This window comes from Myotis myotis, unplaced genomic scaffold, assembly GCF_014108235.1.
Source record: "Myotis myotis isolate mMyoMyo1 unplaced genomic scaffold, mMyoMyo1.p scaffold_m19_p_16, whole genome shotgun sequence".
In the NCBI taxonomy this organism is placed as follows: domain Eukaryota; kingdom Metazoa; phylum Chordata; class Mammalia; order Chiroptera; family Vespertilionidae; genus Myotis; species Myotis myotis.
The window spans coordinates 51,248,673-51,271,107 of record NW_023416320.1 but is presented as its reverse complement, the minus strand read 5'-3'; the positions used below and the strand labels follow the sequence as shown (position 1 = coordinate 51,271,107).

General features: G+C 55.1%; 1 protein-coding gene across 3 annotated transcripts in view; it reads right to left on the bottom strand.

Annotated features, from left to right (window-relative positions):
• The window catches only part of CPNE3 (copine 3), a 57,788-nt gene that overhangs the window by 22,841 nt on the left and 12,512 nt on the right, over positions 1-22,435 (bottom strand). For all 3 annotated transcript variants that reach the window (XR_004972337.1, XR_004972336.1, XM_036337498.1), the window contains exons 4-13: positions 20,201-20,275; positions 19,064-19,135; positions 17,711-17,794; positions 14,827-14,916; positions 10,585-10,683; positions 8,456-8,542; positions 8,093-8,152; positions 6,534-6,667; positions 2,443-2,497; positions 2,318-2,369 (exon numbers count right to left, since the gene is read on the bottom strand). Coding sequence is in view for 1 of the 3 variants with exons in the window: in XM_036337498.1 (XP_036193391.1) it covers positions 2,318-2,369; positions 2,443-2,497; positions 6,534-6,667; positions 8,093-8,152; positions 8,456-8,542; positions 10,585-10,683; positions 14,827-14,916; positions 17,711-17,794; positions 19,064-19,135; positions 20,201-20,275 (808 nt within the window). In the remaining 2 variants the exon portion in view is untranslated. The remainder of the gene's footprint in view (positions 1-2,317; positions 2,370-2,442; positions 2,498-6,533; positions 6,668-8,092; positions 8,153-8,455; positions 8,543-10,584; positions 10,684-14,826; positions 14,917-17,710; positions 17,795-19,063; positions 19,136-20,200; positions 20,276-22,435) is intronic.

The window sequence follows — 22,435 nt, the reverse complement described above, 5'->3', positions numbered from 1 at the left end:
ACAGAGAGGAAGGGAGAGAGAGAGTTAGAAACATCGATGAGAGAGAAACATTGATCAGCCGCCTCCTGCACATCTCCTACTGGGGATGTGCCCGCAACCCAGGTACATGCCCTTGACCGGAATCGAACCTGGGACCCTTCAGTCCGCAGGCTTACGCTCTATCCACTGAGCCAAACCGGTTTCGGCAATTATATATTGTTTTTGTGATTAATCACTATGCTTTAATTATGTTTAATTTGTAACAATGAAATTGGGGGTCACCACAACATGAGGAACTGCATTAAAGGGTCGCGGCATTAGGAAGGTTGAGAACCACTGCCTTAGACTGTCAAATAAAAATATGAGAAGAGGTGTCCGGTGTAAATAAATCAAAATCTTCCTCTTTTTTTTTTTTTTTTTTTTTTGTCAGATCCACAAAAAGTATATTTTTTGGTACGCTGCAGAACTTTTGGAATTAGTTTCCATGTGCCATGAGGAAGGCTGAATGCACGCAGGGCGGCTGCAGAGCCACAGCCACACCCAGGCCAGGGTCGCGCTGCACGCAGGTCCTGGGCGTTCCTGGGCACTGGGACGAGCAGGCCTGCTCCCCTCTGCCTCGGGGCAGCATGCCTGGGCAGCTGTGCACCCCCGAGCCCCAGGTGGAGAAGAAACAGCAGGGCTGAGCCTGGGGACGAGGGCGAGCCACTGAGACCTGAGATCTGATGGCAGCGGCAGCCTGGGGCAGCCATGTGGCCCCGGCCACAGCACCGCCGATGCACGCCAGGGCCCTGCTCCACCTGCCAGCACGGAGTCAGACGCTTGGGAGAGACGGGAATTCTCTAGAAACTCCCACACTTGCTGTGATCACCAAGGAATCAGCCTCAGAAGGTGGTCGGTGTAAAACCCAAACAGGTTTCTGGCTTTAAATGCCCCGAAGCCGGGCCCCGGAAGAGAAGCGGGACGTGGTTTAAGGCTTCAGAGGCCTGGCCGCCGTAACGGCAGGTCCCCACGAATCCCCGAGACCCTGGGCCCTCGGGAAGGAACGGCCTCGTCGGCACGAGAACGAAACACTCACACGCAGAGTGTTTCACATGCAAAGGTGAGCTGTCACCAGCAGTCAGTCCGCCCTTTAGTCACGGCAATCATACTGACACAGGCAGCAGCAGGGTCTGCAGGAAACGAGTCCGTAACCACCGCAATGATACCTTCTTCCAGTTCTCCCTCTCCGCTGGCTCTCGGTCTAAGGTGTACAAGCCATCCACTACATTTCCTCACCAATACTGCCCACAGTCCCTGCACGAACACGGAACGGCCGAAAGCCTCCTGTGCCTTCTGGGAACAGCGAGATGTGCGATTTCCGGCAAGTGCACCCAGTGACTGGGTAGGATCACTGGGAACAGGCTGTCTTTCCCCCATGGCGTCTGCTTTGTTTGAAACCCATGGACCGTCTGTTCCGGGCGGAAACGTGGCGCAGAGCAGCCGCACCGCCGGCAGCCCAGAGGGGCTCCTGGTGCTCAGAATGAACGGACTGGAGCGAATGCCCACGTCAGCCATCGCACTCAGCTCCCACGACCCTCCCGTCCCATTTCCTCACAAGCATGAGGCCCATGGCGACGGGTGAGAAGGCCAGCCAGGCCCGACGTGCACACAGGCCCCGGGTCAGTGGGAGACGTGTCGGGAGAAGGAGGCGCCCTGGCAGCCCTCCCAACACCGCCTCCAGGGCTCTTTCCGTGGGGACGAGAGGACGGCTCTTCTGTCGGAACTCACGCCTGTCGCTGCAGGAAGTCAGCTCACTGTCCTCAGTCTATGCCTCTGCCCACCTCTCCCCTCCACACTGACACCGCTTTGTGGGGACTCGGCACGTGAGGTGGGTTCTCAGGGGGTGGGGGAAGCACCTGGATACAGGCGTCCCAGGGAAGCGTGAACCACACGGTGGCCTCCCGCGGAGGGAAGCTGCCAGAGGCGCCCGCACCACGGAGACCACCCGCGTCCACGCTCCGGTGCGGGCCACCTCCCCGCACAGCGCCCGCTCCTCCGAGGGCTTCAGAGACCCCTGACTGACCGCTCATTTCACAGAGGGTTTATTTTAAAGTCAACTTACGTATACGTGAAAGGAACATGACCCTACTTATTGGCCGAGTCCCAAGACAGAGAATTCTTTTGTTCTGTTAAACCCTTTAAGGCAGGAGAGCGTGGCTGGGGTCTTCCCAGCAGTGACGCCGCTCCTGCCTGAGACAGGGCGAGTTGGTCACAGAGGCCGAGGGGCGTGGGGAGTCCCCACCACAGGAGAGAAGTGGGCCCAGGGCGGCCTGGCGGCAGTGCGCGTGCGTCCACTCACCTTTGCAGTAGGGGTTGGACGGGCTGAAGTTCATGGGGAACTCATGCGACACCTGCGAGGAAAGAGGGCGGATGAGCGGGTGTCGCTTCCCCGGGAAGCACAGCGTCAGGATGGGTCCCTCTCACCTGCCACTGAGGGGGAATCTGAGCTCCAAACCCAAAGGCCGGGAACATCTTATCCCTGAAAGGAAAAGAGAAGATCGTTTTTTTCAACATAGAGTTTTATCTTTACTCATAAAAAAACCAATGTAAGCTTAGTCTTTACAATGTTTACATCTTTAAAAAAAGATAAAGATAAAAGATTACTCATAATTACCGGAGGAAAAAAGGTTAATATGGCAATTCTCCTAAATATTTTCATGTGCTTTGAGGGGAAAAATGTCTCTCCACGTATATTTATAAAAATGGAGTTTATATTCGTACTTTTAACATTCATTTCTACTTACATACTGTATGTTCCACTGAGTAAATGACAGCTGGATCCATGAAGCCCTAAAAACCACAGCTCTTTTCACTGTTTATGGCAAACTCACTGGGCAGTCAAACTGGAGCTCAACCGACATGAGGTTACTTACAGTCACATGATATGCATAGTCATACACTGGCCACAGAAACGTGGTACAAATGTCACATAAAAACGCTCATTTCCCATCAGGACATCCTCCTCTGTGGGAACTCATATCGGCTCTGGCACTGAGGACAGAACCTGTGTCACACATGCCAAACCCTTCTCCCTGCTTACAATCTGTCTTTAATTTTGTTTACCGTATCTTTTGTAGTTTTTAATACTAATTAATGTGAATTAAAATTCTTTCACGATTTCTGCTTCCTCACTGTCAGACTGTCAACAATCCGCACATATTTCTGCGGAACGTTCAGGGGTTTGTGACCGAAACGTCTACTCCATCCGGAAATGTTCTGGAGCCGATGGAAGGAGCCGCTGGTCCCACAGGGGTGCCCTCAGCCCGAGCCCCACAGCTCCACCTGCTCCTTGGCCAGGCGGTGGGAACAGAAGCCACTTGCACTGGGAGGGCCGCACACACCCCGGTGCCCTCCGCGTCCGCTGCCAATGCTGCCCGGCCCAGGGGGGCGCTGCCCAGATCGGGGGGGGGGGGGGCTGCCTGGCCCGGGGGCGCTGCCTGGCCCAGGGGGACGCTGCCAGGATCAGGGGGGCTGCCCGGCCCAGGGGGACGCTGCCAGGATCAGGGGGGGCTGCCCAGCTCAGGGGGATGCTGCCAGGATCAGGGGGACGCTGCCTGGCCCAGGGGGATGCTGCCAGGATCAGGGGGACGCTGCCCAGCTCAGGGGGACACTGCCCGGCTCCGGGGGACGCTGCCCGGCCCAGGGGGGTGCTGCCCGGCCCAGGAGGATGCTGCCAGGATCAGGGGGGGCTGCCCAGCTCAGGGGGGTGCTGTGGGTTGAGGCAGGCAGAGCTGCCTGTCTGAGACACGTGCCCCCCACAAGCACCACAGGGAGCAGACCTCCACTTGGCCCACACGCCTGTGTTGGGGGGTCCGTTCCTCAGTTCTGTCTGGAATGAATACAGACGGGCCTCACTGAGCTCAGTCCCGCCTGTGAGCACCTCTGTCCCAGGCTGAGCTCACACACCGGCTGTTTCCAGGCTCCTGCTCTGCTCCAGGTCACGCTCTCATCTGGTCGTAGCGCCCGGGCCTGTGGACGCCCCACTACCGCTAGGACCCACTCCCCGGGGAGCTCCTTCCTCTGGAAAACCCCTCGGCTATTCTGAGTCACTTTTTCTTCTGGAAAATTTTAAGATTATTTTGTCAGGATTCTGTTGAATTTTTTATTAAAATCAACTAATTTAGGAAGATATTTTTATATCTTACATCATTATGACATCTGTCCATCTAGAATCCTGGCATATTTTTCCATTTAAATAAATTTCCCTCTTTATCCTAGACCTTAAGTTCATTCTCACTCTTTATTGCATTCTGAATGTGGTCTTTTATCCACAGCTTCTTGAGTCAGCTATTGCTGGTCAGTGAGAAATCGCTGATCTTTATTTTATGTTGTATCTAACCACTTCCTGAGGTCTCCCTCCCTCCTGTGGACACGCAGGTGTGAACGCGTCCTCCAGGTCTGCGGGAGGGGCCAGGGGCCAGGGGCCGGAGGGGCCAGAGGCTGGAGGGGAGAGAGGGGACAGGGGCTGGAGGGACAGAGGGGACAGGGGCTGGAGGGACCTGGGAACGGAGGGACCTGGGGACGGAGGGACCAGGGGCTGGAGGGACCTGGGGACAGAGGGACCAGGGGCTGGAGGGACCTGGGGACGGAGGGACCTGGGGACGGAGGGACCAGGGGCTGGAGGGACCTGGGGACAGAGGGACCAGGGGCTGGAGGGACCTGGGGACGGAGGGACCTGGGGACGGAGGGACCTGGGGACGGAGGGACCTGGGGACGGAGGGACCAGGGGACGGAGGGACCAGGGGCTGGAGGGACCTGGGGACAGAGGGACCAGGGGCTGGAGGGACCTGGGGACGGAGGGACCTGGGGACGGAGGGACCTGGGGACGGAGGGACCTGGGGACAGAGGGACCAGGGGCTGGAGGGACCTGGGGACGGAGGGACCTGGGGACGGAGGGACCTGGGGACGGAGGGACCTGGGGACAGAGGGACCAGGGGCTGGAGGGACCTGGGGACGGAGGGACCTGGGAACGGAGGGACCTGGGGACGGAGGGACCTGGGGACAGAGGGACCAGGGGCTGGAGGGACCTGAGGACAGAGGGGACAGGGGCTGGAGGTGCCGAGAGTGGCCTCTGTGAGGCACGCTGCCCGTTCCGCCCTGTGCTCTGAGCCAACTCTGGTGAGTTAACGCTCCCTAAAAAGGCTCCTTCAATGCAGACTTTCCACTGTAACACCAGTTTCAGAGAGTCACCATATAACTTTTAATGTTTTTTTCTGAATTTGTGCCTATAATCTTGGTCGCGTTACTAATATCCTAAGGATGTTTCTCCTCCATGGGGGGCAGTGCTGGCCAAGCTCCGCCTGGGTTTGTTGAACGCACAGAGAACCACCCCTTCCTTCAGCTCAGGACCCGCGCGGCTTTGCCAGGGGAAGGGGCCCGCCTGCCTCGGCACTGGCTCAGTGCAGAGCTCCCCGAGGGCCCGCCCCTCCGTCCCTGCGCGCCCCTCCGTCCCTGCGCGAGGCCCAATCCGACGAACACCCTGTGGAAAGCACCTTCGCGCCCACGCGGCACAGCTGGACCCACTGTCACTGCGGTGTCTACTTCCCCTTCCCGATCTTCAGTTTCATTCTATTGCAAAGCCAGCTCATTTACGTGCAGTTCTTGTTGGAAAATAAAAGCGGGTAAAGCCCTGCCCAGGCCCAGCCCCTCTACCTCGATGGGCCGCAGTCTCCACTCCGACCCCAGAACCGCCTAAGACTCCTCCTTCCCACAGCCCCTTCCTTACTGCCCTCGGCCGTGCCTGCGGCCGCCCTGCTAAGCTCTCACTCTGTGCTGGGCCCATTAGGGCTTGTGACTGACGTCAGTTTACGCCCAGCTCTTCTCAGTGGAGATGCTCTGATACTCTGTTAGTCCCAGGTCCTGATCACATTTCCCCTTTGGATTGTGTAAAAAGTGTCCTACAAGCACGCTTTCACTGCTGCTACGGGGTCTGGCGTAGCCGCCTTTGCTTCCGCTTTGCTTGCATTTGCCTGAAAGAGCCATCTCCATAAACGCCATGACAGGTTAATAAAGCTCCATCAACAAGTGAGAGCTTTCCTGTCAAGGGACAGGTGACATTTTATACCGGCCCTAACAGAGCGAGGGCACGTTTCCCCGCTGCTTAGCAAACCTCCAGAAGGACCTATTTCAATCCACCCATTGAGAATTTGTTCAAAATCTTTTACAGCAACTGGGTCACGTTATCCGTGGACACTTGTTCGAAGTCGCGTTAAGACGACTTTACGGCTGCCCAGGGACAGCCGTGTTAGAACCGGTGTCTGCGTGTTTGAGGCTGTGCCGCCTGGACTTCAGCCCCTCCGACGCCTTTCCCCGAGTGGCCCCCGGAACCCGGGGCCGCCACAGCCGGTGGCTCTCAACAAGCAGCTGCAGGGCGGGGTCAGAGGTCAAAGTCAACACTGACATGGCCCCAAGGAGAAAGACAAGGTCAGACGAGACATTTCAGCAGCCTGTCCCGCACGATCAGAGAGCACGCAGGAGACACACGCCTCCGGGGTGAGGACTCGGGCGATACTCACGCGTCGTAGTCTTGAACGACCACCCCCACAGACCAGATGGCGGTCAAGTACTCATTCACACCATTGGGGCTGATGTAATGAAGGGAGTCAGGGAACAGCAGGTCCCCACTGGAGCTGGTGAAGTCCACTCCCACCTGCAGGTGACAATCAAGAAGCAGGGTGTCTGCACTGGTGCGGGGAGGGCGGCAAAAGACGGGTCCTCACCCGCAGCCCGCCCCCTGTCCTCTCAAACACCCGGGACCACAGGAGTGTCCCGCCAGTCACCCAGGCCCCAGCCCAGACAGCCTGTGCTCTGTCTGCCAGACACTTAAATGTGAATCACTGCTAAACATGTCAAACGAGGCATGTGGCCCACCGGCTGCGAGTTTGACATGCTTGCACTACACTAGGACTGCCCAGGGGCTGCACTGGGACTGCTCTGTGACTGCACCGGGACTGCACAGGGACTGCTCCAGGACTGCACCAGACTGCACCGGGACTGCACCGGGACTGCACCGGACTACAGCAGGACTGCACCTGGACTACACCACGGCTGCACCTGGACTACACCACGACTGCACCGGGACTGCAACAGGACTGCACCGGGACTGCACCTGGACTGCACCTGGACTGCACCTGGACTACAACACAACTGCACCTGGACTGCACCAGGACTACACCGGGACTGCACCTAGACTGCACCTGGACTACACCACGACTGCACCTGGACTGCACCAGGACTGCACCGGGACTGCACCTGGACTACACCACAACTGCACCTGGACTGCACCTGGACTACACCACAACTGCACCAGGACTGCAACAGGACTGCACCGGGACTGCACCTGGACTGCACCTGGACTACAACACAACTGCACCTGGACTGCACCCGGACTACACCGGGACTGCACCTGGACTACACCACGACTGCACCGGGACTGCACTGGGACTGCACCTGGAATACTCCACAACTGCACCTGGACTGCACCAGGACTGCACCGGGACTACACCTGGACTACACCACAACTGCACCTGGACTGCACCAGGACTGCACCAGGACTACACCGGGACTGCACCGGGACTACACCGGGACTGCACCGGGACTGCACCGGGACTGCACCGGGACTGCACCGGGACTACACCGGGACTACACCGGGACTACACCTGGACTGCACCGGGACTGCACCGGGACTGCACCGGGACTACACCGGGACTGCACCGGGACTACACAACTGCACCTGGACTGCACCGGGACTGCACCAGGACTGCACCAGGACTGCACCAGAACTGCTCCAGGACTATACTGGGACTACACCGTGACTGCACCGGGAGTGCTCCGGGACTGTAGATACAGGCCTTACTTTCTACGTTGGCCTGACTGATATTTTCTACTGCTCGAGTTGCTATGGGGTAACCAGCTTTGGATCCTCTGCTCTCTGGGAGAAGGAACAGACCTACTGACAGGACAGCTTTGCATACCCAGAGCGCTGGGTCAGACCACACAGGCATGCACTTTGCCAGGTCAGCTCTGCAGAGGAGCAAGGCACTGCCAAGGGGAAGTGGAGCTCCCAGTTACTCACGGTGAAGTTCAGCTGGCATCCGCCCATGATGTAGTCCAGGAAGGTGCACTCCACCGTGATCTGAAAGCAGAGGCACGCGTGTGATCCCCACACCAACAGGGAGAGAGGAATTCTGCAGCCCCCGTGCATGCGTGTGACCCCCACACCGACAGGGAGCAGGGTGTGAGCATTGCCCCCATGCACGCGTGTGTGACCCCCACACCGACAGGGAGTGCGATGTGAGCACTGCCCCGTGCACGCGTGTGTGACCCCCACACCGACAGGGAGTGCGGTGTGAGCACTGCCCCGTGCACGCGTGTGTGACTCCCACACCGACAGGGAGCGGGGTGTGAGCACTGCCCGAGAGGCGGTCAGGTCACGGACCTCACACTGCTTCACGCTGACGACGCCGGAGTTCTTGTAGCCTTTCTTCTTCTGTCTCTTCTTCTCGTTGATGCACTCAAACTCCACCTGTGGGGGACAGTGCGCGTCACCAGTGCGTCAGAGAGCCCAGTGGACTGTAAATGACGACTTCCTCCTGGAATCAAACCCCCGCTGACGGCGGTCTACTGCCAGCACCACTCCGAGGCGATGACGTAATAACTAGGTAACTCAAACAGTCATCACTGACGTTCCTAAAAGTGTACCTTTCTGCTGAACCGGTTTGGCTCAGTGGATAGAGCATCAGCCTGCGGACTGAAGGGTCCCAGGTTCGATTCCGGTCAAGGGCATGTACCTTGGTTGCGGGCACATCACCAGTAGGGGGTGTGCAGGAGGCAGCTGATCGATGTTTCTCTCTCATCTATGTTTCTAACTCTCTATCCCTTTCCCTTCCTCTCTGTAAAAATCAATAAAATATATTTACAAAATAAAAAATAAAAGTGTACCTTTTAAAATAGCTCATAAGTATAAATTTCTTGGCAAATTCTCTAAGCAATAATCTTTCTTCTTTACAACAAAGGAAGTAAATATAACTCCCAGTCTTTACCCTCGGAGAGAACAAAAATATGCTGCTTCAAAAGAAGAAAAACCTACCATCAGAACAGAGAGGTGAAGCCCCACCGTGTGAAATACAGCACCCCTCCTACTGGGAACGCGTTGGAAAAGGGCCCAACGCGCCTCAGGGCACTGCCTCCCCCTCCCCGCCGGCCCCCCTGCCCCCCCCGTGGTGTCAGTCGCCACGATCTGCACCCACACAAACTGCCCTACACACTTCGTAGTGCTCTCACTTGCTTCATTCATTCTCTTTTTCACAGCGAAGGAGTAACGCCTCTGAGTGACACCTTCAGTTCTCACTGCCGACCCTAACGCTACAGCAAAGGGACTTGGTGCATCTGGCAAGCCAGCGCTCTAGTTCTTACAAAGCGACTCTGTGCCCACCAGTTGTTACAGATTTTCTAAGAACCAAGCGTGAAAAGACACAGTTGACAAATGAAGTAAAAGAAAACCCTGCTAACCTTCTGAGGGCTCCAGGTCCTGCCCGAGTCTCCATCACCATCGTGAACACTCATCCCTGAGCGTTTCAGATGCAGAAGGCTCTACACCAACTCTCATGGCAAAGGCCGCACCCCTGGCGTCCTCGTGCCGCCAGGCACCAAGAGCAGACGATAAGACGGCCCTGCCGCTGATGAGCAGGACTGAGCAAGACTAGCCTGGGAACAGGAAGCCTGGTCCATCACCAGTCAGAGCTCAGGGAAACTGCAGGAGGCGTACAGGGCGCCCAGGGCACTGTCACCCACCGTCTTCTAAAAGCAGGCACTCACTGCTCTGGACACAGAGCGGAAACCACGAACCACCACCAGCCCTCCTGCTGAGCCGGCGGCTGTATTTCCAGTGGTCAGGTTCCTATTGTCTTCCGTTAGCTCTGCCTCAGAAAACAATCTTGACGTAGAATATCTGCCTTTGCCACTGAATTCTGCTGCTGCTTTAATCCAAAGCCTGTCAGCTCAACACCAAGCCAGCGTTTGCATTCCAACCGAGGGTTGGAGAGCCTCCTCCATCCCACAGTGCCTCCGTCAGCTCTGAGGAGGGGCTGTGACCAGGAGCGGGGCACACAGGGCCCACAGGGCCCCCGGAAACTCCAGCCCCTCTTGTTTGTTTAAAACCCAATTAGTTAAACCAAACGGCCCCTCGGTTTCATGTATTCATTAGCTACGATTCCCTAACTTGAAGTCCCATCACCACGCTTCGTCTCTCCCCTGGGTGAGGCCACCAGGAAGGACGGAGGGGGCAGTAAGAGCGCACAGTTCAACCAGGCGTCGGCCCTGCTGCAGGCACTGATTACCGTGACCAAGGACATGCCACACGCTCAGAACAAAGGGTTTCCATCAAACCACAGATGCTGCCTGTAGCCAAGAAGACCAAGCCTCTGAGTGTCCATGTAAACTCACACCGCAAGCCTGGATCCCGGGTCATCATTACTCACCACCCGGTCACCGAGCACCCTGTAGCCCAGAGCGAACCCTGGTCTGTGTGCTGTGCCAAGGGCGAACCCGGACAAGAGAACGACTCACGGGGGAGCTCCGGGAGGCCTCCTTCAGCTGCGTCATGGTGGCCTGGAACGTCCCGATGAGGTCGTGGGAGCCGTCGCTGTCATAGTCGTAGCACTCCACCTAGAATCAGCAGACAGAGGTCAGGCCGGCAGACTGTGACCCAGAGCTGCTGCAACGCGGGCTGACCCGGAGTGCCCTTGCATTCCAGTAAGTGCACTGTTCTGGCGCAGGTCCCGATAGGTAGCTCCCCGACAGGCAGCTCCCCGATAGGCAGGAACTGCTTCCTGGCGGGAGTCGCTGGCCCCTCCGAACCCTCGCCACCGCAGACGGCTCCTGGCCGGAGCCCGGGCGGACAGGTGAACACAGACGGCTCAGCCTCCACTGAGCAGCTTCCGTTCCCCACCGGTCCCTGGCCGGCGCCTCGGCCACTTCAGCTAAAACCACAGCGGCGCCTGAAGGCTGTCGGGAGGAAGGAGGGGCCGGTGTCTATGCAATGATTAGATGATGTAGTTTCGGGCACGGCGAGTGCCCTGCCACCGGGGCGAGGCCTGTGCCAGCGTCAGACACGAAGCCAGAGCGCGGCGCTCTAAGGACCGCAGCTCCGACGAGGAGGAGTCTCCTGGGGGGAAGCGCTGGGCCCCGTGAGGTCCCTGTGCCACGCAGGCAGGTCGGCTCGCTCCGTGCTTGCTGTCTCCCGGCCGAGGGCAGAGCTGAGCTGGTCCACGCAGCTCGGTGCCAGGACGGAGGAGCGGAGGACAGAGTCACCAGAGCGCCTGGCCACGCGCTGCAGCGAGACTGAGGGGTGGGCCCCGACGAAGCACCGTCTTCTCCAGCTCTGTCCCTGCAAAGCAGCCTCTCGCTCTGCAAACGCGCGTGTGCTGCACCCAGTGGCTCCCAGGCTGGTGAGCAGGCAGAGGGTTAAACAGCTCTGGACCAACGACAACGTCGTGTGTGGCGCTGAACAGTTAAAGGAGCGGTGACTGAGGCCCCGCCGCCATGCCACCTGCTGCCACCCCCGCAGCCCATCACAGGAGCAAGGTGCCCGCAGCGCTGCCCGCTCCCTTCTCTTCAGGAGCTGGCGTCTCACCCGCAGAGACACTGCTCCTTCTCAGCTCCAGGAGTGAGTCAGGCGCGATGAGAACAGGAAGTCTTGCGTCCCTTACTTTATTCCCATTTTACCCAGGAAGACGAAACGCTGATCAACTAATAAACACAAACAAGGTCCAGAACCGCAGTTCCCAGGGACGTCAGGAGTGTCCACTGGTGGGAGCTCTTTGCTCGCAGACGAGCCAGACAGCTCGACTCCTGCCCTGTGCATGTGACGCGCAGTTTAAACCCCAAACCCGCTGTGGGGCTCTCAAGTGTCGGGGGAAGAAAATGAATGATCTTAATCATTGTTTTCTAGTTGGACTAAAATTAACATGAAGTTAAAAACAATCCTAACAATTTAGTAATTTCATTTAAATAGTTTTGTTTTTTTATTACGGACAACAGAACTTTACATTTTAGATTTGCATTCAGGAAACTACAATTTATACCTAAAGCAAAATCAAGCTTTGATAATGCCAAGATTTTATTTAAACAGAGCTTATGAAGAGCGGATGTTTAGTCTGCCTGAAACTTCAGGGAATGTAAGAACAGTTTCCAACTGTAATTTCTGGTAACTCACTCCATTGCCCCATTGCAGGCAAATGTTTGGTGCTAAAGGAAAACATGACATTTATAATGCTGCCATGGGTTCAGGTACAGTTTGGGGGAACATGATATTGACTGTATCATTTAATGTCTCAAGAAATCAAAAAACTAGGACTATGGTCCACTTTAAACAACAGTATCAGTGGTGCTTGTGGAAATGAAACATGCGTACATACACCTGTGCACACGTATATGTGTGAGTGCACATGCCACATACCCGTGCATGTGTGTGCACGTGTGTGCACATGTATGCATGTGAGAGCACACACTCGTATGTGAGAGCACACATGTGCCCATGTGTGCCTGTGAGCACACACATGTATGTGAGAACACACACGTGCACGTGTATGCATGTGAGAATACACACCACACCACAGCACATCCACTAGGCATTCCCGGGTGAGGCAGGGCAGCATGCATGGTCATTTTCCATTCGCTGGATGTTATGGAAAAGATAATCCATGCTGGAGGGACCACACTGCACATCCACACTGCGGCAGAGAAGCTGCTGCCACCAGCTCCACCCTCTGCTGACTCCTCCCACACCTCTAAGCAATGCCAAACCCCAGGAGAAGCACAGATGCACGGCTTTCTGATGTCACAGAGAAACACAGACAGTGACGATGTGGCAGAGCACGTCTGTGTCATTAAAACAAACTTTTAAGAATGGAAGGCATTCATCAGGGTGAGCTCAGAAAATCAGTTTACTTACAACAATAAAAGTGCCCTGTGCGCAAGCCACTGTGTGCAGGAAGTTTAAAAACAAGGTTTTATTGTTAACATATTACTACACACAAACAGCCAAGCACAAGCCACTGTGTGCAGGGAAAGTTTAAAAACGTTTCACTGTTAACTACTATTACACACAATTAGGTAGTTTTGATTTAGCCATGATTTTTTACAGCCTCTCTTGCTTCTCAGATCGAATGAAGCTTCAACTTACTACTTTTAGTGTGAAAAGCAAAAGCTCTAGAATTAGTATAACACTGAAAAGTTACAGGCATTTGTATGTGCTTTCCGGAGGGTCTATGCCAGGGAGCAAGGTCTTATATGCTCTGAAAAGTTATTTTTAAAGCTTCTTTTCTACTATTTATTTTGTTCTGTACTTGCCTCAGTAGTATGTGGATTATTGTGAGCTAAAGACGACTGAGACCTGGGGCTCAAGAGAGACTTCCGCTCCCCCTTAACTGTCTAGAAGAATTTAAATTAGGAGCCTGACCCACGATGAGAGTCACCACCGGAAGTCAGAGTCCCTGTCCATTTCGCAGGGCAGACTAACCTCTCCCCACGTGCTCCGTGCAATGCCTCTGAAGCCCCCAGGGGCCTCAGGCTTGCTGTCCTGCTCAGAGTGTCTTCTAGACCTGGGTTCCCTCTGTGGCTCTGACTCTGATGCAGGGGGCACACCCCTAGTTAGTACGTAATTAAGTCTGGCCAGTTCCTCTTGCTAATTTGTCTTGTGTCTATTTGAGTGTAAGACCAGGAGGAAGACCCTGAGGGGAGAGGAAAGCTGGTCCCCACCCTCCCCGCCCCCCCCGCCCCCCCCCCCCCCCCCCGCGCATTTCACTGCCGCTGGGACGGCACACACTCATAGTGAAATTCATCAGAAAATTCTCCTCTGAGGACAAATAGATGGACCTAGGAAATGAAGCAGCTTTCAACCCTAACAGCATCTGTGCCGCCTTTAACAGTGTAAGACTTCCATGTTCACTAGTTTAACCCTTTTTTGTGGTGTAGACCTTATTTTCTCTGTTATACACGTGAAGACCACAGATGACCTGCCCAAGATCCCTTCGCTGCATAAAGAGCAGAATCAAGACTTGGACTGTGGTCCGATTCTAAGTCCCCCGCTTGTTCCAGGCCACCAGCCCTCCTGCTTTCCCCACACTCCTTACAAAAACCAGCAGGAACCCATCTCAGTTTGCTGGCAACAGGACACAAGAAAAGGCTTCTCTCTGGAATCTTCTGTCAACAAGTGACTCTAGTATAAAAATGTCTTTAAAATAATATGTACTTGATAAGTCGTTATAAATAAGAATGTTTAAAAACTCTGAGACACCGGCTGTGGCTCCCTGCTGCCGCTCTGCTCTCGGACCCTCGACAGCTAAGCCCCCCACAGGTCTTCAGTGACTGCGCTTTGCTCCGGAAACAAGAGGGGGAAGCCACACTCGCCACTCTCCGCGGGCTGAGGGCGGGAGACGGCGCAGGCTCTAGTTAAAGGAACGGCTGCTTTTATCCCAAGGACACGCCCAAGGGCACAGAGGGAGCTAAAGGCTCCTATTTGCAGAGCAAAGGGATCCTTTTAAAAGGAAGAAACATTTAAATTGGACATTTTATTTTAAAAAATAAAGTGTACAATAAAAATCACAATGTTGGATTCAGCACTGGATGAACCATCAGTCAAACATGTTGATTCTTCAAACCCTTTACCTACCAGACCCGTTTCAGAGTTCCCAGAGCCAGCAAAACGGATCCCGCAGGCCTGTCCCGTGGCTTTCTTTCTTTAAAATTACCCAATCAATGAACTTTATAAAAGGGGCGCGATTGTCTGTGTATATAATTTCAAATTACCTTAATAGTCTTATCCATATCTCCGTAGCACAGGGAGTTAAGAGAGATTTTAAAAGGCCTCCAAACAGGATTCAGGTTGTTTTTAATAACCTACAAAGATGGAGATGCAGAGATGAGTTAGGAAGCACCGAGTTCATTGCGTTTTGCTCCTGCCTTTCTGAGGTCCGGGTGGTGCTACAACCTCCCCAGCCAGTCACCTGTCCACTGACAACCAGCGAGGACTGTGTTACCCAGCTGGTCCGTGAGACGTGCTGCGGGGAGAAGCACGCTGGGAGGGCTCCCCCCACTACAAGGCGCCCTTAGAAACTAGACTGCTGTTTCGAAACCAGGGTTCCCAATGCAGGGCACACAGGACTCCGACATGGAATCAGGAAGTCCGAGAAAGAGCCGTGCTGGGCTGGATATGAATTAAAGAAACAGTCTTACGTTCATAATGTGTACAGACATCGTAGGCAGATATAAGCAAATGTACCGTCTCCAGCTGTGTTGAGCACGTGGGCCCTCAGATCTTGGCGTCTGAACACCTCCACCCTCTGGGGACGAGGGTCACCTCAGAGAAATGGGTCACCCCTACCTGGCTCCGACAAGCACAGGGTGAGCTGAGATGCACCATAAAATGCAAGGCCCTGGGCTCATGTCAGAGGCCAGGAGCCGTTTGAAGGCACGCCCCTCAAATCCAGATACCCTGGAACCTCGCTTCGCGAACTTAATTCGTTCCGGAAGGCTGTTTGCAAACTGCGTCATCTTTTCCCATTAGAAACAGCGTAAATGGAATTAATCCATTCCAGACTCCCAAACGGCCCCGTTTTAACCTTTCTTATACACAGTACATGTCTATTGTACTGTTTAATCTATAAATAAACACTTGAAAAACAAAAAGGACATAAAATGAAAATTTAACAAAAAGGAAATGTACAGTAAAAAATGAAAATTTAACTATAATTATAAGCAGCAACAAAAGAAAATAAAAAAAATATTCACGGCACAAGATCCTGAGATGTTAGCAGTGGGGAACTGACTCATAGGTGCGCGTTCTCTCCTTTGTCACCCGAGAGATACGCGACTGAACCCACAGGTGTCAGCAGGAAAGGTTCTCAGGCTAAGAAGCGAATTGTTCGAGATGGGAGACGTTCGAGGAACGAGGTTCCACCGTAATCTGAACAGTAATGAATGATAAAAATGAACACATGTACTACAACCACCCATGAGTCCACATGCCACTGAAATAAGAAAGGAGGAAGTGAGAGAGAGCATCTGCTAATACGTGTGAAGGGACGGAGGATGCACACAATAACCACTATGTATGACCTCAATACAGTGGTAGGAAGTGGCGACTCCGGCACAGGTTGTCAGTAGGAGCTGGAACAGCCTCCGAGGGCCGCACCACAGGCCGCCTATTCCTCACCACGGGACCCGAGCGGCCCTGGCTGTGCGGGAAGACTCCCGAGAGTGGCATCCTGGGCTGATTAGAGATTCGATGGCAGGAAGGTTAGGGAGGCAGGGGGAAGAGTCTTACATGGACAGGGAACAGAACAGCCAAATGCCAAATGTGAGCCTCGATTGAAAACAACACAAAACAACATGCTTACAGCATGCGGGACGCTGGGGAGACCTGAAGACGATGCTATAAACCACGCCAACACTTAAGGTGCGGCTGGGTAGGAGAACACCCTTATTCTCGAGAAATCCCTGCTCTGCTATTCAAAGGTGAAGTCACATCTGCAGCCTTCACCAGGATGGCTCTGCGAGAGGGCACTACCTGCGTGCAGGTGTGTGAGTCCCTGTGTGTGTGCAGGTGTGCGAGTATCTGTGTGTGCATGCAAGTGTGCAAGTCCCTGTGTGTGTGTGGTGTGTGAGTATCTGTGTGTGGGTATGTGCAGGTGTGTGAGTCTGTATGTGTGTGTACACAGGTGTGTGAGTCCACAGGTGTGCGAGTCCGTGTGTGTGAACAGGTGTGTGAGCCCATGTGTGTATGCAGGTATGTATCTGTGTGTCTGTGTGTGCATGCAGGTGTGCAAGTCCCTGTGTGTGTGTGTGGTGTGTATCTGTGTGGGTATGTGCAGGTGTGTGAGTCTGTGTGTGTGTGTGTGTGTGTGTACACAGGTGTGTGAGTCCACAGATGTGCAGGTGTGCAAGTCCCTGTATGTGTGTGGTGTGTGAGTATCTGTGTATGGGTATGTGCAGGTGTGTGAGTGTGTGTGTGTGTGTGTGTGTGTGTGTACACAGGTGTGTGAGTCCACAGGTGTGCAGGTGTGAGTCCGTGTGTGTGTACAGGTGTGTGAGTCCACGTGTGTATGCAGGTATGTATCTGTGTCTGTGTGTGTGTGCAGGTGTGCAAGTCCGTGTGTGTGTGTGTAGGTGTGCAAGTCTCTGTGTGTAGGTGTGTATCTCTGTGTGTGTATGTGCAGGTGTGCGAGTCCGTGTGTGTGTTTAGGTGTGTAAGTCCATGTGTGTTTAGGTGTGCAGTCTGTGTGTAGGTGTGCACGCTCATGTGTGTGCGCGCACGTGTGCGGGTCCGTGTGTGTGTAGGTGTGCAAGTCCATGTGTCTGTGCAGATGTGTAAGTCCCACGTATGTGTAGAGATGTGCAAGTCTGTGTCTGTGTGTGTGTGTGTGAGAGAGAGAGGTGAGAGTGAGGGAGCTCACATGTGCAGGCCAAGTGTACAAACGTGTACAGGGCACACATTACAGTGTTCTTTACAGAGGTTTACATTTCTCAAAATACAACTTCACTAACAAAAGAAAAAAAGCATGTTGACCTTGTGCCTTTGGTTATATGTCCAAACTCAGATTGCTATTTTTATAGAAACATGACTTTTTTAAAATGCAGATTAACATAATCCCCCAGGAAACCTCAGCCCTGCCGCTCACACTCAGATGCTCACCTCTGTTCGGTGCACCAGAAGCCAGGTTCCGTCCGACGTCTGCTTGTGGAACTCCAAGTAAGGGTCCGACTTGCCAAACAGGTCCTGCGTCAAGAGAAAGCCGTCCTTCTCCTCGCCATCTGCCTGTGACACGCTAACACCCAGGCCTTCCCTCCAGGTCCGGGTCTGCGTGCAGCTCCGCAGGGACACGAGCCCTCTCCCTCCGCACGAACCCGCCCCGTCTCCCAGGAGAGCCGAGCGTTTCTGATGAACGCCCTAACGCTGCGGAGCACACCCTTACTTCTCAAAACACACGCTTTAAAACAGTGGTCAATACGACCATCATCAATAAACATGCTCGGTGCTGGTCTCATGACTAACACTGCTCACTCACACAGCACTGCCGAGTTCTGTGGAAGCAGCACCCCAGCACCAGGCACGGTAACCGTGAGGCACAGCGACAAGATGGACAGAGGGTTTGGGTGCGCTAAGATCACATCTAACTGCTCATGGCTCTGAGTCTTGACTCCACACCTTATCCTTCAGTGTCCAATCCCACAAGCCAGGGAGCAGGGCAAGTATGTGGAGAAGCCACAGCTACCTCAAGGTCAGAGTACATCCTTTCCTTAGTTCCCCACAGCATCTATGCAGTGCGCAACACCCCACATGCTCAGAGCTGCCCTTCCCACACCCTCAACACACATACACAATACACACAATCACACACACAGACACACACACAGAGACACTCACAGACACATACAAATATATACTCACAAACACAGACACATACACAAACACATAAATGCACAGAGACCCTCACAGACACACAGAGACACACACAAACATATACTCACAGATACCCCCCCACACACACACACAGACCTCACAGACACTCACATACACATAGATACACATAGAGACACAGACACACAGACACAGACATTCACAGACAGACACACAGATTCATATACACACTGACCTCACAGAGACACACACAGAGACACACACAGAGACTCTCACTGGCACTCACACACCCAGGACAGCAGGCTGCGCGAGGAGGCGCGCACCTTAGCTCAGCCGTGGGCAAACTACGGCCCGTGGGCCGGATCCGGCCCGTTTGAAATGAATAAAACTATTGAAAAAAAAGACCGTACCCTTTTATGTAATGATGTTTACTTTGAACTTATATTAGTTCACACAAACACTCCATCCATGCTTTTGTTCCGGCCCTCCGGTCCAGTTTAAGAATCCATTGTGGCCCTCGAGTCAAAAAGTTTGCCCACCCCTGCCTTAGCTGCATCCCTCCTTTCTCAAACAGGATCAGTGGGAGGCGAACAGAAGGCCCCTGTTGAAATCTGTATCCCTACCCACCTTATTGTCCAGTTTTCTTGCTTCCATTTCAAACAGGACCACTCTGTTATCCTTGATTTCTTCAGCTGAGATCTACGAGATCAGGTACGTGAAAGAAGCGTGACACACTCAGGAAGTACCGATGTTCTGTTACCTAACAGTGTACAAACTCTGTACCAATACAAATGTTCACTAAAATGGTGCAATTGAGAGAGTTTTCATTTTAGCTTCCATACGTGTACAATAAGCTTTCATACACGTGCCCAGACCTGCTAAGCCTGCGTGTGGCACCTTCCCTTTCAGATGCCGTTGCCCCAGCAGCATCTCCCCAATCCCAGGAGAAGCCGCGGCCCTGGGAGCACACCAGCTGAAGCTCCGATGACCCTGAGCCTTGGGGGCAAATCACCGAGGAAACACTCTCAGGTGAAATCACTGTTTTTCATACAATTCCTCTGATCGTTCTGCTCACAAGCCCAGGCTGCAGCGGCCCAGGAGCAATAACGGAAACTACGGACAGTGCTCTCTGTGCCAGGAGTCAGCTCCCGGCAGACGAGCATTCTTGTGCTTTAGGCAGTTTAACTGGAGCAAAACAGCTGCACAGGCTATCACCGCAGCAGCCCTCCAACCAGGCCGGGGAGCCGCCTCCCGTCCCAGCTCAAGTCAGAACCACGGCTCCGGGAGGCGCTGCTGGGACGCAAGCTCGAGGGAGAGCCTGAGCAGCGGGCGCCGTGTGCTGTGGGCTCTGACGCGGGCTCACGGAGTCGCCGGCCCGGGGCCAGCGGGAGGGCGGGCAGCAGGGGGCGGGCACTACAGGTGAGGCCGTGCCACGTGAGACCCATCGGGAAGGAGCCGTCCGGGACTGGGTCTGTCCCAAGAGGACGCCTCTGCCTCGCAGAGCCCGGGATCTGTCGATGACCTTGTGTCTAAGTGGGGAAGGAAGCACCACGAGGGGCCCTGACCCCGTGGACAACGTAGAAACGCAAAGGGATTTGTGTGAGTTTTCTTTCTTTTTTGACACGTCACACACGGATCCCGTGATAGCTCCCCAGCAGGGAAGGAGGGGTGCCCCCGGCTGGCATGACCAGGCGCTGTGGGCACCTGCCTGCAGCCCCACGTGCCCCCACTTCACCTCTGAGGCAAAGACAAGCGTCTCATTACCGTGATGCTGCCCTTCCCCGCGGGCCTGCCGTTCCTCAGCGCCAGTGGGCGCGTCAGCTTCTTACTGGACACGATCTGTTAAAGCAGAAGGTGACACAGAGCGTTTTCAACCTCCTCTGGCCAACTTTAAACTGAATGGTTTTGAAAAAGAGGTTAAGTATAAACTTCATTTCAAAGGTCATTAGGCCCGGCCAGTGTGGCTCAGTGGTTGAGCACGGACCTATGAAGCAGAGGTCACGGTTCGATTCCCGGCCGGGGCACGTGCCTGGGTTGCGGGCTCAATCCCCAGTGGGGGGTGTGCAGGAGGCAGCCAATCGATGATTCTCTCTCATCCTTGATGTTTCTATCTCTCTCCTCCTTTCCTCTCTGAAATCAATAAAAATATATTTTTAAAAAATGAATAAAAAGGATCATTAGAAATGGAAACCGTAAGCCCATCCTATAGGATGCAGTGATTCTGAAACACACATTTGAAACCTACAGAAACCATTTCCAAGGAGATGTGACCTGCCCTGCACCCACCCACTAGTTCCCTTTTCAACTCCTTCAAACTTGAATTTCTCACACGTGATGGAGACGGAGGCCGGACCTCATCTCTCACAAATCACTGAGCTGAAACCCCCTGAAAGGCAGGCCCAGCCTCAGGACTCTCAGCAAACGGGACTCAATGTGTCCACTGACATGCAAACATATAACCCCACCAAATAGCACTGATTCAAGTAGTACAGTAGACCTAGGTCCTCTCCATCAGCTATAATTTCTCAAATTCATTTTAATGTTAGCTACATTGGCTTTTTTTAAAAAAACTTTAACTTTCCTTTGATGCTATTTATCAACGTTTTAGAAAACCGATCAGCTCCATGTTGCCCAAGACACCAGCAAAGCCGCGATCCCCCAACACTGACCGTGAGTCCTTCCTGGAGGCATCCCTAATCCAGACACACGGGTGGGACCTCTCCTGGGAAGTCCGCTCGGAGCCCAGACACACCCTCCCTGACCAAGCTTGCCCTGCACCGGGAAGGTGTAACTAAGCAACGAGGATAAACAGGGGAAGGCTCAGGGAGCGGCAGGAGAGAGCACCCCACCCGGTGGGCACAGGAGGCCCAGACTCCGGGTTTACAGGGATGAGCCCGGCCGAGGAGCAGCGTGCGGGCGGCATGGCGTGGGCGTCGGGGCCAGTCCTGCCAGCAGGACCGGCAGGAGCTGCGGTTGCTGCGATGGACTTAGCCGAGGCCCCGCACGCCGGGCGCCTGCAGCAGGGTTCATCCCTGAAATGTTGGACGAGCGCCCCGACTCCGAGGACTGACGGGCCTTGCAAGCACATGCTCCCTGCCCTGGGAGAGCAAGGGATTCTGCCTCGCTCACCGCCCACACCAGGGTGAGCTCTGGCCGCAAGGTGGTCACGTGGTTTCCAACTTTCAAAGTTAAACTAATGAGCACAAGTGAAAAGCCCAGCTCTCCGGGACGGGACGGACGCACAGCACAGGCAGTACAGGCGGCACACGGTGACACTGCGCCTGGGGCGGGGCGGGACGGGACGGACGCACAGCACAGGCAGTGCAGTCGGCACACAGTGACACTGCGCCTGGGGCGGGGCGGGACGGACGCACAGCACAGGCAGTGCAGTCGGCACACAGTGACACTGCGCCTGGGGCGGGGCGGGACGGACGCACAGCACAGGCAGTGCAGTCGGCACACAGTGACACTGCGCCTGGGGCGGGACGGGACGGACGCACAGCACAGGCAGTGCAGTCGGCACACAGTGACACTGCGCCTGGGGCGGGGCGGGACGGACGCACAGCACAGGCAGTGCAGGCGGCAGCACGGTGACACTGCGCCTGGGGCGGGGCGGGGCGGACGCACAGCACAGGCAGTGCAGTCGGCACACGGTGACACTGCGCCTGGGGCGGGGCGGGGCGGGACGGACGCACAGCACAGGCAGTGCAGGCGGCAGCACGGTGACACTGCGCCTGGGGCGGGGCGGGACGGACGCACAGCACAGGCAGTGCAGGCGGCAGCACGGTGACACTGCGCCTGGGGCGGGGCGGGACGGGACGGAGGCACAGCACAGGCAGTGCAGTCGGCACACAGTGACACTGCGCCTGGGGCGGGGCGGGGCGGACGCACAGCACAGGCAGTGCAGGCGGCACACGGTGACACTGCGCCTGGGGCGGGGCGGGACGGGACGGACGCACAGCACAGGCAGTGCAGTCGGCACACAGTGACACTGCGCCT